The sequence below is a fragment of the Mus caroli genome, unplaced genomic scaffold, assembly GCF_978045245.1.
Source record: "Mus caroli unplaced genomic scaffold, Mus_caroli_1 scaffold_6, whole genome shotgun sequence".
In the NCBI taxonomy this organism is placed as follows: domain Eukaryota; kingdom Metazoa; phylum Chordata; class Mammalia; order Rodentia; family Muridae; genus Mus; species Mus caroli.
The window spans coordinates 23027-40546 of record NW_028227261.1 but is presented as its reverse complement, the minus strand read 5'-3'; the positions used below and the strand labels follow the sequence as shown (position 1 = coordinate 40546).

The 17520-nt window shown below is 50.4% G+C and overlaps 1 protein-coding gene across 3 annotated transcripts; it reads right to left on the bottom strand.

Moving 5' to 3' along the window:
• Positions 1-42: 42 nt before the first annotated feature.
• Positions 43-17178, bottom strand: Samd11 (sterile alpha motif domain containing 11). 3 transcript variants are annotated; one of them, XM_021160478.3, is made up of 14 exons: positions 16230-17178; positions 15118-15209; positions 11855-12036; positions 11298-11348; positions 7676-7800; positions 4705-4791; positions 4416-4550; positions 2783-2945; positions 1816-1931; positions 1626-1704; positions 1037-1548; positions 753-874; positions 495-605; positions 43-376 (listed from the first exon to the last, which is right to left on the bottom strand). In XM_021160478.3, exons 1-14 carry the CDS (start codon positions 16738-16740, stop codon positions 134-136), a joined length of 2529 nt encoding a protein of 842 aa, XP_021016137.1. In that variant the 5' UTR covers positions 16741-17178; the 3' UTR covers positions 43-133. The 3 variants fall into 3 exon arrangements, 2 of the variants coding, with proteins under 2 accessions (XP_021016137.1, XP_021016138.1); XM_021160479.3 differs by having other exon boundaries at positions 7676-7767; XR_015047269.1 differs by having other exon boundaries at positions 259-376; positions 763-874.
• Positions 17179-17520: the final 342 nt, after the last annotated feature.

The following is a 17520-nucleotide window of genomic DNA, read 5'->3' as shown; positions in this document are numbered from 1 at the left end:
CTTAAGCCCTATGTTTTCCTTTTTAAAATACTCTTGGCATTTTTGCATCTAAAAAGGGGAACTACCCTGGGGGTGGAGTGGGGTTAGCAATTTCACTGGGTATTATGGAGGATGATGGTTGCCTGCTAGATCATCAGAGAAGCTGGGAAGAGTCTGGGGCACCTGAAAGCAGAGCTATGGTCCCTGACCCATTCTCCTGCTTGGGTGAGGCTTGTCCTGTGGGCAGGTGGGTCCCTTCATATGGGGAGGTGGTGGTTGCTGGGGATAGGGGTTGCTGTCCTGGGCTGAGCTCAGGTGCTTGCAGGCTTGGTGGCTGCAGCCGCAGGGCCACAGGGAAGCTGGCCATGTAGAAGACACGGCCCAGGCGCTTGGCCACCTACAAAGAGATGAAGCTGGGTGAATACCTACTAGGTAAAGGGGCATAGGGAAACAACTCCAGGTACAAAGAATCCTTAAGCCCTCTCTAGATTGATGAAAACACTGGACATACTTACTTGTGCCCTGATCTTGAGGGCAGGCCCTAGCTTCAGTCCCATGGTGTTCAGAAGGTGCTCTTCTGTCAGTAGAGGCAAAGTTTCTCCATCTATTCCTTGTTCTCTGAATACCTGGGGACAAGGTGGGCCCATAGAGTAGAGTTGTATAGCTTGCATGGAAAAATAACACAAGGAAAGTTCTTTTTTTTGTGGGAGACTGGGACATTGTCCAGAATTGGGCCTCTTGGCCTAGCCCTAGGGACCTGCCACTCCCCTCACCCTGGCATACTCGCCACAGCCAGAAAGGCCCCCCACGAAGTTGCAGACATCATCTACAGTCCACTTGTTGACATCCTCAAGGCTTGTGGTCTCCTCATCAGTGAAGAGCCCCCCCATGGTACCTGGAGATAGAAAGGATGTCACTAGGGCTTGGGCTTTTTCCATTTCTTTGCCTCCTTCCCCACTGGCTGACCTTTCTCTTAATTGGTTAAGTCCTTGGCTTAATGACAAAGGATTTTTCTCCCCACGGAATCCCCTATCAGTGGGTGGCTAAGGTTGCCCACCTGTGTGGAAGTAGGGGCTGACTGCCCCACAAGGGAATCCCAGGGGCAGTGGAGGGGGCAGTGTGGACCCTGATAGAAGCCCCTTTCCTTCTGCTCTGGTCCCTCCTGCTGGGACTTGGATGGGAGTAGAGGTCCCTTCCCTGGCAGCTGCTATCTCAGGGTCCTCTCCATCTGAGTTCTTGGATGGCTCCTCAGAGACATCTTGAGCCCAGAGGCCAGCCCCTGTCGTCTCCTTAGGTTGGCTGGGCTGGACTGAGGCAGCACCAAGACTCCCCTTTTCGGACCGGCTTCGAGCAGACTCCTTGGGTGGGATAGGGGGTCCTGGGCCTGGGGGTCCCTGGGGTGGCAGGGCCAGTAGTGGTGCTGAGCTGTGTTTCAAAACCAGCGTGGAGCCACGTCGCTGGAGTTCGTCGGGACCCTCAGGGATATGCAAGGCCACCTCTGGTGCCAGTAGCTGTGGCCGGTGAACACTGCCCAGTTCTTTCTGCCTAAGCAACTCTGACATTTCCAGCCTGGACCAAAAGGACAGACAGTGGGAGTCAGCCTGGGCATGCTTAAAACTACTCCCACTGGTCTTCCAGTTGCTTACCGAGCCAAGCTCTGCTTCCGTAGAAGTTCCTGCTGCCGAGCTAACATCTCAGCCTGGGCAGAGGGTAGGAAGCTGAAACCTGGGATAGAAAAAGAAGCTGTTGAAGCTGGATGCTCTGCACTACTTTTATCTATCTGCCTAAAGAGAGCCTTATAGGGATACAAATGGCTTACACACCCGACTTTCTCACCTGGGGTCTGACACAAAGCTGTGGGCATCCCCAAAAAAGGAGGCCGGAGGTGGGAGCTCATTGTGATGTGGGGGGCATTCTCGGGTGACAGCAAAGGGGGTGGCTGTGACATTTCCCTGTGGACGACAGAATAGTGAGCACATACCTAGGTCCATCTGTGCACACCCTCTCTTTCCTGTGATCGCCTCTGGGTGCACCCCTGCTGACCCTTCTAATTGCTGACCCCTCAGGTGGTCGTTGGTTTGCTGATTATGGCTTGCTTGTGTATACACACACACACACACCATGCAGACAGCTCCAATTAATCTCCTTGTCAGCACAGAGGCAATGGCCCCATGGGCCACACTGCATCAGTAATTACTGGGGTGGGGGATACCTCTCATCCTGAGCAGTGAGGGGAGGGGTACAGGGCAGGGCATTTAGCCACAATTTGTAGATGTGGCAGATGCTGCAGTCTGCCAGGGTTGGGGTGAGATAGGATGTGTTTGGGAAACCCGGGGATCCTGCCGGGTTTACTTGGCTTAACTAGTCTGCTGTGGAGACAGTACTGTGAACATGATGTCTCTATGGAATTTATAGCAGGGTAAGGATGGAGGAGGTGTATGTCCTTAACTCTGAATCCTCTGGCTGGTTGCTTTTGCCTTGCCTTCCTCAACATACCACCACCACCACCTGTGAGGGGAGGGCCTCTGCTCTCTCGGGGCAACTCTACTAGGCTGGAATAGTCAGAGTTGCTTGACAAGAAAATGGTAATGGCCTTTGGCATTCTTGCCAGGGAGTGGGCATTTCTGCATATTTTGTCCCCAAAATTGAGTCTTTGCAGTATTAAGGAGCTTCCTGCAGTGGACCTTGAACATGGTGAATGCATTATCCATATATGTGATGGAAGACTCAAGGGAAAGAAAGAATTGGCCTTCTCAAGTAACAAGCATAGAATAGAAGCCTTGCTGAAACACTGTCTTAATACCTTTCAGAGAAAGATGTGGTAGCAGCTGGAACTGTTCCCTCCCGGTGCTGAACTAGGCCTTGCTTCCGTCGATGGTCTGCTATAGATGAGGGCAGGTGTACTTCCAAGCCACTGGGACCCCTCAGTGTTGCAGTTGCTACTTCCTGGCGTACCCTTAGCAGATCTGAGAAGGGAGGTGATAGCAGTCACCCTGATAAGCTCCCCTAGGATTTCCCCTTTCTATCTTGGTGAGCAGGGCATTGACCCAGTGAAGGTATGAACAGAATGGGAGGAGGAGACTCTCACATGTCCTGAGCCTGGTTTTGTGTCACAGGCTAGAGGAGGATCAGCAGGGAAGGCAATTTGCAATAACACCTACATGGTGTAGCCAGGCAAGTGAACTTGAAAAGGAATATGAGTAAGTAGGTGACCAAAATGAGCTGGAGAAGAAAGGCTCCAACATATAGAGTATTGGTGCTAATTTGGTTTGAACCTTCACAAGGTCAGAGGTGTAAGGGCATAGGGCTGTTCCAAGTAGGTGAGTGGGACAAGAGTCTATGGTTAGGAGGGGACCTCAAACAGAAGGCTGCCCAGGTAACTCCTTTCTAGACAGGAGACAAGAACAGGAAGGACTTATCATCCCTATAAAGCAATTCATAGCATACATGGTTATAATAGCAGATACCACTAACTAGCAGTAACACACAATCACAGTCCAGCATGGTTGTGATATGTGCCCCAACTGCATTTAGGAAGAGCGGAGCCCCTTTAATCCACCTGCTCAAGCTCCACTTCTCTACCACTTTGCCTGTTTATAAATTACGTAGCTGAAAAGGGGAGGTGGGTCTAGCTAGGGCTTGAAGCCAAATCCCAGAACCTAATAAGCCCAGACTACCCCAGTCATGCTCCATGCAATGGTGATTGACAACCAGCTTGCTTGGACAGTCTCCTGCACAGGCCAGCAGAGCTGGGTAAGCAATTAAAAAGAAAGATTTTTAAATTATTAACATTTAGTGAATTATTCAGGCTCTCAGTGCCTGATCTGCTGCCCTAGGGGACAGTGCCTTCTGCAAGAATCAGAAGTCCTTTTCCCTTCCCTGAGCCCCCATCCACTTCTGCCAGAAAAGACAAGATTTCTCCAGTGCTATAGCAGCACAGGGTGTCTCACAAGTCCTAGGTGGCAAGGATAGTGCCTCAAGGCTTGGCTTCCCTCAAGCAACCTGGGGTACATCCTGACTGTGACACAGGTTCCTATTTTTGCCATGCCCTCCTCCCTGTGTCTCAACAAACCCTGTAAAGTCTGACACAGTATCAACATGACCACAGATTCATAGTATTGCATTGACTACTCTGGGAGTGAGGAGAACCTAGCATAGGCCAGAGTCCACATCTCTTCAACAAAGAACAGGTGAACAAATTCTTCTGTCCCACCCTCACCTGGGCTCTCCTCAGGGATGAACAGTAGAGGACTGAGGGCAGTGAGGCAGCTAGGCTGTATCACTATCTGGAAGCCCTTCTATGTATTCAATACTGGTCTTGGTGTTGACCTCCAAACATCCAGATCTTTTTCTTGGGGTAAGCTTAGTGAGATGGAAAGGTAAGAGAGATTTGGCTCATTTGAAGTTGGAGTGCTGGCAGTGGGGGTGGCACATACCGTGGCTGGGGATACCCAAGTGGTAGAGACGTTGAGTTTCCTCAAAGGAACTAGCCTCACTCAGGGCTGACATAAGCTGATGGTAGTGGTCCTCAGGGGCCATTGTAGACTCTAGCTCAGGAAGCAGCAAAGTCTCTGTTTGACAGAGCACATGGTGAGGACCAGGGGAAAAGTCAAGGCCTCTTTTATGGTTTCCGCCCAAGGTCTGGGGAGCCCTTCAGGACACAGAAACTCATTGCTCCCTCCCCTTCCCTGTGACCTGCATCCTTTTCCAGAGTCGGGCTTTCACCTTGGGGGTCCTTGCTTCTGGCCTTCTTCTCTGAAGAACAGTCACTGGTAATGTAGGGGCAGCTCAGCCTCTTGCCCAACAGGTCACCTGTAGAGGATAGAGTGAACCCCATCCAGTGTCTCATGGCTTGAAAAGAAGGCCATCTCTGCCTTAGCTCAGTTTGGAACCCCAATCACCACTATGTTCTCCCCTGGCAGTTAAAGACCTTGTCTGATCTGGTGTCCCAGGCTAGAGAACACGATGACAGGTAGATGGAGACTGTAGTAAAGACAAAGCAATCTTGATGCTGGCCTTGGGCATGTAAGTAACAATGAGAACTCTGTATCAGTGTTTCCCCAGACAGTCTCCTGTAAGTTCATGTGCTTCCCCAGCCTCTCCTTGAGTGGCCTGCCTTTGCCTCCTAGGACAGGGTTGGCCACTGTGCAGGTGTTGGCAAGGCAAGTCCAGAAAGCATTCTTCAAATCCAACCTACTTCATTCTGGGTCTTCACAGCCCTGCCACCAGAAGTTCAGTTTCTTCCCCAAGTAAGTTTTCTGCTATGCTTGTTGCTCAGAAAGCAAGTCCTTGCCTCTCTCCTTAGTGTATTTGCCCATCTGCATATCCAGGTCTGGGTTCTTGACGGGACTCCTAAGCATTTCACCCCATTGTGCACAGTCTATATGTGCTATGCTTTTATGAAGCCAGGCCCAGCCACTGCTTACAATATCCCCAGAGATCATACCCCCACATGTCAAATCTCAGGCATTAATTGACCCAATTCCAGAGACTGCCCTAAACACTGCTGCCTAACTTCCTCTTGAGCTCCTGCCCTAAAGCTAGGGCCTTTGCTGAACAGCCCATGCCATCATGGTTTCAAGCTAAGGTTCTGGTCTCTGCCCTCCTTATCCTCACCAGCTAGAGGAGTGTGGAGGAACAATTCCGTGGGTGATTCAAAATCTCTATAATGCCCAGTAAGGGGCTGCTTCTACATGTGTGCCCACCCTCCCCCAAAGCTGGTGGTGCCAGCACCAGGACTGAATTCCATTTTTTAAAAAATTCCTTAATCTGTCATTTTTATCAGATTGGGGAAATGTGGCAGCAAAAACGCTGATCAATCTCCACATTATGGCTGACAGAATGGTGCTAATAACTTATTGATCTCAATTACCTCACTGCTGTTAGTCTAACAGGCCATCTCAGCCTCTGCCCCAGAGAAAGAGACAGCGCCTACTGTCTGGACAAGGGTTCCACCCATAATATCTCAAGGCAGATGGATCCAGCAGACAGATAATGGGTATCTGGCTTCACTTGGTGCCACCAATAGTGTATCAGAGACCAGTAGGCAGAAGAGGCAGCAGCTGATTTAGACAGGAAGGAGGGTCCCTCAGGTCTGTGTGGCCTGGTCTCACTCACTTTGTACCTGTTATTCTTGTCCCAACCCACAGATCCCCTTTACGGACTAGGCAAGGGCTCTTTTCACAGCAGTCTATTCTCACTTTAAAAGTGGCTACCCCCAAAGGAGAGGGAGAGGAAGAGAGGGAGAAAGGAAGGGAGGGAGGGAGGAAGGGAGGGAGGGAGACAGAAAGACAGAGAGACAGAGAGTCTTTCTATTCCTGGAATTCCAGCAACAGTCTGGTGGAGATGATCATGGAATAGAAGCACCTCAAATAAGATTCAGTCCTGCGGCAGACTTAATGAAGCCACATTCACTCCCAGTACACCAGGGTGCTGCTAGCATCAGGCAGTCACTGTAACTGCCTGGTGTGTAATAGGAAGATGCACAAAATCATAAAACCTGCTGAAAGCCCTATAGTTCTTTCTGGTCCAGGGAGCAGTGGTACAGTGGAGGAATGAACACCTACAAGGACTGAAAGGAAGCTCCCAGGACGTAGGGACAAGATCTTAAAAGGATGCATATGTGAAACCTGGGTACAATACACACTCCCATAGTTATGCATAGTATGAACCTCTGCAAGCAGTGCAAAAGGAGGAGTAGCCAGAAAGATGACTAAACATCACAGAGAAATGTGTGTACGGTACACAGACACCACAACAAACATCATCATGACTCTGGGAGGAAGTACATACATGCATATGTGCCTGCGCATGCACTTGTGTACCCAAGGAGGTTTCTCCATGAGCAGGTACAAGGGGAGGGCCTATGAGCTCAGAATATCTCAATCATTACAGACTCCCTTGGCTCTACCCAATCAATGAGGCAATTAGATTTTATCAGCTGCTTGCTCAGCTGCTTCCATCAGGCTGGGCCTCCACCAGGTCCTCAGCTGTCCCAGAAGCAGTCCCCTACCAGCCCACAAAGCCTTTCAAGCACATGGGGCTTAGATAAGGATGTCCATTCTGATGGACTACACCCAGCCAGCCTTTCTAAGCACTGCAACCACTACCAGAAACATTCCACCTAGACAGAAAGGCCCCTCAAGGCCCTTGAAACTCAGGTTTGCCCTCACTGAAGTCTTATGGCCTGCTTTTCCCTGGAGTGCCATGATCTCTCCAGGTTGCCTCTCTCTTTCTGAACTCCTATGGCTTCCTTGGTAGTCGTGGGAGCCTAATGTATACACTGTGCTCAGGTTCAGGACCCTAGGGAGGCAGAACAGGCTTCTGCTACACGAACCACATGCAGTGGGCAGTTCTGAGCTTAGGAGAGGCTTACATGATATCTGTTCCTTTGAGGAAAGGGTGGTGGATCTTAGACACTCTAAACCCACTCCAGCAAAAGCCATAAAGGAGTAGCCTCTGTTGCAGACCTATCTGCCCGGCTGGCTGGGATTAACACAATTACCATCACATGTAGCCCCAGGGGAAAGCCAGCCTCACACCTCCCCCCTCCTCTGCTGGCCTCTGGCTGCCAGCCAAAGTGCTCAGAGCCCAGAGCTGCTGATCAGAGACTTGGGGAGGACGGTAGGCTGTCTTTAGTCAGAATAGCTGTGGCCCCTTGTCCCACTTCACCCTTGATATCTCTTGGATTCCTCACCTCCGGGTCCAAGGCCAATCTCCACGTTGCCTCTCTGGAAGTCACAGTGTCTTGGATGCTCAGGCATAACGAGGCAGCGGCTTCGATGTACACTGGATATAAGGGTGGGGAGATTGTTGTCATGGCTGCAGCAGAGGAAGGCAGGCCAAGTCATAAGCTGCCTCATGGTTGGGAGTCTAGCACATAGTCAGCATGCGGGGGCATGACTCATGGACAGTATGCACCAAGTATGCAAAGCCAGGTGCACTACTCTGACGAGTGACAGAGCACATGTGCATGCCTACCAAACAGACCAAAGGGAAGTCAGGACCTGGCACTTAGACCCAATTGCAGTTCTAAGTCAGCCCCTCCAGCTATTCTCTTTGCTAAGTATGCCCCTGTCCTGTCCTGCCCTGCCTTTGAAGGCAGCCCGCAGAGAAGGTAAGCTGTCAAACATACTGCCAGGTCTGGCAGCAAGAACATGGCAAATATTTCCCAGTTCGTAGTTCTTTAAAATAAGGACAATGACAAGATGTATGCTCATTTGCAGAGTGCTAGCAGGCCTAGGTGACACACCATCCATGGGTGGGTTCAAGACTTCTAGTCAGGTCCTTCTGGCTTGGTATAACGGCATTTAACTCTTTTCTTTTTTTTCTGTGTTTCTCCTTCTTGCTGAGTCAGCTGAATCCTCACCCACAGAGCCCCATAGAGGAGAGGATGTGTAAGTGGGGATACCTTACCCTGACGTTCTGTAAGAACACCCACATCAGTAGCGAAGGGAAAAACAGGAAGCCAGAGCCAGGGCAGGAACAGCGGTGCCCAGCACTCAGCACATGCCCTCTGTGGCCCACCTGTGACAGCAGCCTTGGATTCTGGCAGAGCATCTACGAAGTGACCTGGGTATCAACTCTAAACCTCATTAAATAGCTTCCAGCCCCTGCCCAGGGTGACTGGAGCTGGGCTAATCCAAGGCTGGCACCTAAGCAGATAAATTTCATCAGCAGACACCCCAGAGGGGCCCAGCCTAGAGGCCCAGATGCAGTGTTCTCCTCACCCCAGCACTATAGGCCCAGAGGGCAGGTGGGGGTATAAGTACTTTATAGGATTAATTGGCATGAGACTCATCCCCTGCATCCTCATCAGTGTCGGGGTGTCAGAGAGAAATGCTATCTCAGCATGAGGGAATTGTGGGCTAACTAGGCACAGTCTGCAGTAGCTTCAGAGTGGCTCTGATGGGGATCTCCTTCTGGTTAGGAGGTGGACCAGTTTCTCTAGGGAGGGGGGCAGAACACAGCCTGGCCCACAGAAAGAGAGTTCTCCTACATAGACCTGTATCTTGAAAAGCCTGGTGACATCAGAGTCACTAGGTACTGGATAACATGATTCCATGTGATACCTGCTCAGAACAGGACTTGAACTTGGGTTCATCTCTCATTCTGCCTTGGTAGTTTGTTCTATGGGCCCAATGGTGACCCAGTTCTGAAAACCTATTCCTATAGCTTGTTCTTTCAGTGAAAAAATTATGCTGATTTTATATAGATCTGCAAAATTCCACATATACGTGTTTGGAGGTGCATTAATTATGCCCTTATTTGGGTTCTCGAAGCCACAATGCTCCCTCTGCATCCCACTGCACCCTACCACATGTTACATGGATCAAACCCTGACTATCTCAGGAGGTTGAGGCATGGATGAAGAGATGGATGGTCATGGAAGAGCCAAAATGCTACTGGGGGAGGATCATGAGACCAGAAAGAGAAAAAGATTGGTTTAGCCTGCCTTCTGAGGTCTCTACTCTGTTCCTTTGGTGTTACCATAAAATCCAGACTTGTTCCCTTTCCTGTCAGTTTAATAACTCTGTGGTGCCAGAGGCTATGTTGCCCAAGGCTTCATAGATAGAAGAGGAAGTTAGAGTTCTCTGCTTGATCCAAGCAGGCAGGCAGTTTCACTGCAGGGTTTGTTAGAGGACCAAAGACAGATGGACAGGTGGATCAGTGGAAACAAGTGAACAGACAGGTGGATCAAACACTCAGAGAGAAACAGATTTATAGACAGGAAAAAGAGTAGGCAGGCCAACAAGGCAGAACAAAGAGTCGGGTAGAGGTAGCACAAAGCAGCTAGCTGTTCTCGGCTCCCCGCAGACCTTCCTTTCTAGACACTGGATCCACCAGTAAGTAAGCTGAAGGCTGTCAGTATCCCTTGGCCTGCTATTTTCTTCCCTTTACTTTGGTATAATCCTGGCTCTTGGGACTAAGGGCTTCTTGAGGGCTACCACCAGACTGCAGCTGTTGACACTGTGACAAACCTGTGTGGGCACATCCTCACTAAAGCCTGGTGAATGTGGGGAGGTAAGAACTGCTCATGGAGAAGAGGCACAGCCATCAGCTCCCCCACCACCCTTGCTAACAAATTCTTCATGTAGCATTTAAAGTAAAAGGCTCATAAAATGTCAGTGTTTATAATGGTTTGTTAAAAATGATCAGTTGAGCTGGCAACTCCAAAATAAGGTGGAAATAATTTAAAGATTTTTTTTTATGGTTATTCAACCCCAGGATGCAGGTGTTGCCAATCACACAAATAATAACACATCTGACAAGAAGCGAAGACAGACACCTCAAATTTGGCTCTGACCACAGGAAGCTAGTCTCTTCCTGATGGACTTTTCCTAATGTATTCCCCTGGAGACCCTGGGATAAGACTAGACCTCACTATGCAGAAGCTACAGCTGAGCACGCCAACAGACTTCTCCCTCGAGAACTGGGAGACTGACTGGATCTTCCTGACACTCCAGCCTCCTTACCTGGTGACTTCATTTTCATCTCTTTGCTACATCCTGCATTTGCAGCCTCCACCACGCTTCCATATCATGAACCCATGTAGTCCCAAGAAAGCACCTGACCTGATAGGCAGGGTCTCCTCCAAAAGGATCTTTTCAAAAAAACACTTCCTTGGTGGAGAGCTCTCTGTGCCTTCTTTCTTGAGGACAAACCCAACATGTCCAGTATTCAAGGTCCAGATCTTTAGCCTCCACCTGGCCATACCTGTGGCTATTATCTCCTCCCTCCCTCTCTCCCTCCCTCTCTCCCTCCCTCCCTCCCTCCTTCCTTTGTTTTGTTTTGAGGCTCAGTCTCTCTGTGTAGTCCTGGCTGTCCTTGAACTCACTCTGTAGACCAGGCTGTCCTCAAACTCACAGTGGTTGCCTTCTGAGTGTGCTACCACTGCCTCTTCATTCTAACACAGCTTTGCACACACCCTTTGCCCCAGTGAATTCTCATAAGTTCTTCAAGATACCACTCACACACCACAGTTCTCATCTCCTGGCCCATCTCTGGGAGGGATATCCAAGAATATTACAGGCTCAGTCTTTGAGCAGGTGGATACAAATGGACATTAGGGACAATATAGGTAGGATCCTACTACCCACCTTCCAGTTTGTGCAAAAAGACATAGAAAACCTGGTGGATACTCAGGTCACATTGGTTCATATTGGCTAAGATGATGAATAAGAAAGGGGTCCACAGGCCGAGGAGGGAGAAAAGGCAGGCAGTGTAGAACTAATGAACAGGACCAAGTGGAAGCAAAGCAATAAAACTCCTGTTGCCTGTGATGTGTGAGTAGACGTCTCACAAACTTGTACTCCTACCTGCAGGATGTTTCTCTGAAGGAAATATTCACATCCCAGTGGGTGTGGATTCTAAAAGGGGGAAGACAGAAGGTCAGCAGGGCTCCAGAAATACAGCTGAACAGATTGGTGTACATGAATCTGGTTCTAGCAGCTGGACCAGTGGTTAGGGCAGTGCCCCATGCCAAGCTAAATGTGCTGCAGTTCCCACTGGCCAGGCTAGAGTCAACTTCTGGTTTTGCCAGAAATGAATGAGGACAACCCTTGTTACAGGCTTCTTCTACATTATGCTTATTATACTGAATCTAGTTGTTAGAACTGCTTCACCCAGTGTGTGAATACAGCAACAAGAAACCTCACAGCAGTCACCTGAGGCAGACTTGGAGCATCCACACCCTCTAGGCCTTACTGCCACTGACCCTAACCCTAAAAGTGACCTCTGCACAGACATAAAGTGCCTGGATGACATGTCAAGAAAGGTTTCTGCCTATACTTGCTCCTCACAGTGTTTGCAGACCCTTGACTTTGATGCCCCACCCCACTACAGTAGCCTCCTGCCCTGGCCATGGAACAAGTACCTTCTCTTTATGATATGGATATGTGGATCATCTTCCTGCTTCAGGCTCAGTTGCTGCCCACAGGCTGGGCCACTTCCATCACTATCACCATCACTGGCTGAGAAACTGGGTGTTCTTTCTTTCTTTAGGGCACATGTAGTGGGCAAAGTGACTGTTCTCTTGTCAGCCAGTCGTCCGCGGTTCTGAGAAGGTGGGAAGAGGAGATTAGGTTAGTCCAGGCCCTCAGCCTCCAAGACCTGGGCCAAGCTGCAGAAGTCCCATTGCTGTAGACCAGCTCACAAGGATGGTAGTGTGGGAGAGGCCTTCATCACATTCATGAGCTCAGGGACTCTTAACCTTCCTTTTGAAGAACGAGAAAGGAGAATCCTGTCCCTAAGTCATCCAGTACTCATTTGGGATGTTACCATTAGTCATGTCAAATACCATGAAGAGGTACCAATACAGAGGTACCTCTTCAGATACCTAATGGTTATCATTTCCAGATAAATGGCTTGTCTGCTTGTACAGTGTCCCATTTTGGGCTCTGGGAGCCACAGTCTCTGCCTCATCTTCACTCAGGAATCTTCTAGGCCTGCACTGGGGCACTTTCCAGAGTAGGTGATATGGACCCTGTAGTATAAAGTTAGTGGTGTGATCCTTATGGCCTGGGGGCTGGCCTCAGGACAAAAGTGTTATTTCTATGACCCTGTTTAAGATCTATCTGTTTTTTGTCCTGCACTATTTTAGGAAAAACAAAGCTAATGTAAGATTGCAGTGGGGAAGCCGTTCCATAATGGCTGGGCTTCATCCTACAGACCCTATATCTCTATCAGTCTTGAGTCCCAGGCATATGTTATCCCACAGGCTTAGGGAATCATTTCTATGAACTCTTGCTTGTCTCTCCATAAGAAAAATAAATATTTCTTTTTGTTTTTCATACAATGGGAAGAAAGGGTTTCAAGGACCATGAGACTGCCACTTGAAAAGAAGCCAGAGCCAGTGGCTATTGCTAGCCTCAGCTCCATGGCACACACAACTGGGCACAGGAACCTACCTACCTGCCCCCTTCATACTCTAAGGGTATGAGGGGTTGATCTTGGGTGGTACTTTGGGGATGACCCATGAAAAATGGTACCAAGGATCCAGATGGCCATCCTGATATTACCCAAGGTCATAGCTTCCCTTATATACTGGAAATGTTAGCCAACTCTACTACTTAACAGAGCTGAAACCTTGGCTCCTAAGGTTACTAATTACTAAGATCTAGTAATTTTCATACAGTGTCATTGTTCAGAGACTCTGATTTATGTGCACACTGTATTCCACTATTGGAATATCTGTGATACTGATACATATGTGTGGTCCTGATTGTGTGGTAAGGGAATGAGCTGCAATGTGAGAAAGCTGGGAAGGTTTTTCTAAGAAATGTTAGGAAAGGTAGCCTCAGGTGGGAGTTGTCTCCCATGATTGGTAGGGATTGGGGGCCCTAGATAAGCAATAGGCCCATTCCTCTCAGAGCTGCAGATTTCCCACTTGAAGTGAGGGAGGGAGCTGGCTACTTAATTCCCAGTCTTAGGTGGTTGCTCAATGGGCATTGATTTGTAAGCAGCATGGTTCCACCCACCCAAACAGAAAACAACCCTATAAGCCTAGTGAGGACCCCTTTCTTTTTTTTTTTTTTTTTAAGATTTATTTTATTTATTATATGTAAGTACACTGTAGCTGTCTTCAGACACTCCAGAAGAGGGCGCCAGATCTCGTTGTGGATGGTTGTGAGCCACCATGTGGTTGCTGGGATTTGAACTCTGGACCTTTGGAAGAGCAGTCCGGTGCTCTTACCCACTGAGCCATCTCACCAGCCCCCGAGGACCCCTTTCTTACACCAGCTATCTGTAGGGTGCAGCAGTGGAGAGATTTGGTCCCAGCAGCTAATGATGTCTGTATTTAACCTACATGTTGTGTGAACCTAGTATGTGTGATAGCCTGAGACTATTCGCCTGTACTAGATCTGGTGAGGTAGGCATGTTGATCCTCTTCACCTGCTCCACATGTATGAGTTTGTGGTTCCCAGCATGCCCCTCAGGGCCCACAAGGAACCCATGAGGATACTCTACTACTAATCCAAATGAAACTTAAGGTGGTCAATTGGGTCCTATCAGGGCAACTCTGTCTCACTCTGACCCTGCAAAGGGGTTGCTGGGTAAAGCCAGGTACAGCCCTAGTTCAGCACAAAGACCCCTATTGCCCTCCCCCAAGTTCTTGAACTTAATCCCTCTCTTGAGGTAACCTTTTTTTCAAATGAATCCCTCAAACCCTTCTTGCATGAGGGCATGCATGATTGATCCCTAATCTCTCTTGTTCTTCATATCAATACATTGTCTACCTTTGGTGGGAATCTCTAACCAGTCCCTAACTTCAGCTCACTAAATAGCTATGCTACAAAGATTCTGCCCTGACCAGGCTATTCTCTCAGGTATCTCAAACATTTAGGCCCATGCTGGGCAGAATTCCAACTCAGCACTCCAGAGACACAGGTTGCTCACACCCAAGCCTGGAACTACTCCAGATCAGTCAAAGCAAATCAGTACTGTCATGCCTCAGAATAAGCACAGCCCCACAATCAGCATCACTCCCAGATGTGCCAGATTATTTGGTAAACTCCAGATCTGGGCAAAGAGAGTCCCAAAAGCCTAAATTGAATGACATAATCCAGGAACATGGCTATGGACCATTCCTATGATCTAAGTAGAAACGCTTCCTAGGGTAGAGGTAGAACTGAAGAGAGGTGACTCAGGGTTTAAGAATACTTGCTGCTCTTGGAGAGGACTGGAGTTTTGTTTCTAAGCATCTATATGGTACCTTACTGCTGTATGCAATTCTAGTTCCGAAGCATCTGATGCTCTCTTCTGGTTTCATAGGCACCAGACATACATGTGCTGTACACACACATACATGCACATAAAATATAAATACATCTTTAAACACACACATAGACACAAACACACAGATACACACAGACACACACACAGATACACACACAGAGACTCACACACACACAGTATCCAACCTGGAAGGGGCTTCTGCACCTGGGATCCCTTCCCTTTCCAAGGAACAGTTTTCGAGATTGCAAACTAACCCACTGCCCTATTTACTTTTCTCAGGTTCCTCTAGCATGTCTGTATGGCTGAAGTTAGGAGTCTCAGTCCCAGACAACATAGTCACCAATTTTGAAGCAGAAACCCAGCCCTTCTGCCCATCAAGCTCCAGCTTATCCCATATCTCACCACGGGCGAAGATATTCTACAGCCTGGACAATCGCAGATTGGAGGGTGCACTTGCAGGATCCCCTTGGACATAAGCGTCTTCAGGCTTTTCCCTGCCAAGAGACAGAGCAGAACACTTGAGGGAGAGGCCAGGTGCAGGTAGAGGCATAGTCATATTTTAGAGGCATAGTCAGTCGCAAGGTCAGACCTCCCTCCTACCCTCAAGGCGCACGAAATTCACAATCTCTCACATCCACCCTTGTTCAACGCCTCATACGCAATTCTGTCCCACCCTTGCTGCGGCTGTTTAGGAAACGCGGGGGCTCTGAAACACAAATTCTGAGCGAGTGTCACCGCCAAGGACCAAGGGATTACCCGCCCCCCAGCGCTCCAACTTCTCCAAGCTAGTCCCAAGGGAACCCATTAGGTACTAGGTGGGTTGAGCCCCAGATGAGGGTGTGAAGGGAATCTGGGCTGCTTCTCCATTCCCTTCCTTTCAGGAAGAGGCAGGCCTCATGAGGTGTGACCCCCTAACGCAATCTGGTCCCTAACTTTTTTACTCCAGCCCCAGCACATACTGCATCTAGCTTAGGAGCACCCCCCTCCATCGCACCTTTGGACCCACAGTCCAAGAGGCTGTGGCTGGCAGTACCGCCAATGTAGTTAGGTTCCACTGTCCCCCACTTGCCCACACAGCCTCCAGTAGCGCGCACTCCACTAGCGCACCCTGGTCGCAAGTGCGCCCCACCACTCCTGCCAGGAACCGCTGGCTCAAGGCCAGTAGAGAAGAGGCGTCCCTCCCATGGCCTCTCCCGAATTCCAGTAAACTTCCCCTGCCTTCAGGTCTCGCGGACCTTCCGAGCTAGGGATCTGCAGGTTCGTGGATAACCCGGAACCCCAGCGCGCTGTTGCTTGGGCTGAGGGGATCGCAGAGGCTGAGACCTCTGCTGTGTCCACTAAGTCGCCCGTGCATGGTGGCCAGGTGTGGCGTGGGTGGGGTGGAGGTTATCCCCCGCGCTAGCCCTGTAACTGCAGCGCCTCCTCTTGGCTAACGCTAGGTGTCCCAGGTGTCAGAATGAGGAACCTGGGGAACCCAGGGACTGCGGTCGCTCGAGTCCCCACCGCGACCGCACCTTTGTGGCGAATGCTGCGCTTCCAATCCTTGGCCGTCTCGCGGCCGCTGACGAATTGAAACTCGTTGGGTGTGAGCCACTCGCCCCTGTGGCGGATGGACGGGCCCTTGCTGCCCTGGCAGAGTTTGCGTACGTAGAGCAGCGCGCGATTGTCACCGCACTCCACCTCGATACACGGCTCACCATTGTCTATCAACGGCTGGAAATCCGGTGCCGCGGCTGCGGTGGCTGAGAAGTAGTGGAAGGCCAGCGGGTCTCTGGGCAAGTAGAGATGAGGCGCGGCCTCATGCAGGTTTAGGTAAGCGCGCGGGGGACAGAGTGAAGGAGCCAACAGTGCCTCGTAGCCGGAGCCTGAGGCGGGCAGCGAAGCGGCCGAGGGCAGGGCTGCTGCAGCGGGCAGTGGCGCCAAGTAGGCGGGCAGTGGTGGCAGCGGCAGTGAGGCCAGGATCGGGTGGAAGGTGGCCAGGGCCAGGTCCTCGCGGCCCGGGAGCTCTTTTTTAACTGCTGGCATGGCACTCAGATGGAGGTTTTCTGTTGGTTGTTCAATTTATTTTGGTTGGAGTTGGGTCTTGGTCAGGGAAGCCATGGATGGAGCCTGACTACGCACTCACTCGGCCGGCTACTGTGCTTCAGTGCTCGCAACTGATGCAGCCGCCTTGCTGGACGGTTGTCTAGCTGGTTAGCTTGGCTTCGACCGCCTGAGGCATGATGCTCTTGAAACTGCCTAAGAACTTGGACCGCAGCTCCCGAGTCCTAGGTTTCTGCAGAGCGTCCGAAGTCCAACTGCACTCAGAGCTAGCCTTTGCCTCAGAGCTGGGCTGAGCCGGGCAGTGAGAAGTTGCAGACTCCAGTCGTGCTTGTAGTCCAGCCGGGCGATCTAAGCCTCAGCCCCGCCTTTCCCCGCCCCACAGCTGCCCGGGAGCACACCCGCGTTGACCGTAGGACTTGGAAGACTCGCCGCCGCCGCCGCCGCCGCCGCCGCCGTCGCCACAACTTGGCCCGTTTTAACCGCCCTGGCGCGGCGGTCGGGCGCGGGCTCCGGCGGGGGGTGCGTGAAGGCCGACTGGACCCTGATGGCATGGAGATAGCGGGACAAGACTGCAGCCCCAGGCATTCCTCCAGTGGGATGGAGAAAAGGAGGCCCTAGGGTGTGAGTGCTGAGTGCAAGATCCCAACTATGAGCCTAAAGGAAAGTAGGGTAGCTTGCAGGATAGGTGAATGGTCTTTCACTGAAATGGAGCTGGGATGGTCCCATTTCCCCTTGAGTGTGAACCTTCCGCTCAGACTGTCT

What these genes read in the sequence shown, in the direction of transcription:
- Samd11 (XM_021160478.3), bottom strand. Translation starts at nt 16,740, where the DNA reads ATGCCAGCAGTTAAAAAAGAGCTCCCGGGCCGCGAGGACCTGGCCCTG. An exon ending in CAGAAGCAAGGACCCCCAAG is followed by an intron (nt 4,551 to 4,704) that starts GTGAAAGCCCGA and finishes TCTGTCAAACAG; the next exon opens with AGACTTTGCTGCTTCCTGAG. An exon ending in ACCACATCTTTCTCTGAAAG is followed by an intron (nt 1,932 to 2,782) that starts GTATTAAGACAG and finishes TGTCGTCCACAG; the next exon opens with GGAAATGTCACAGCCACCCC.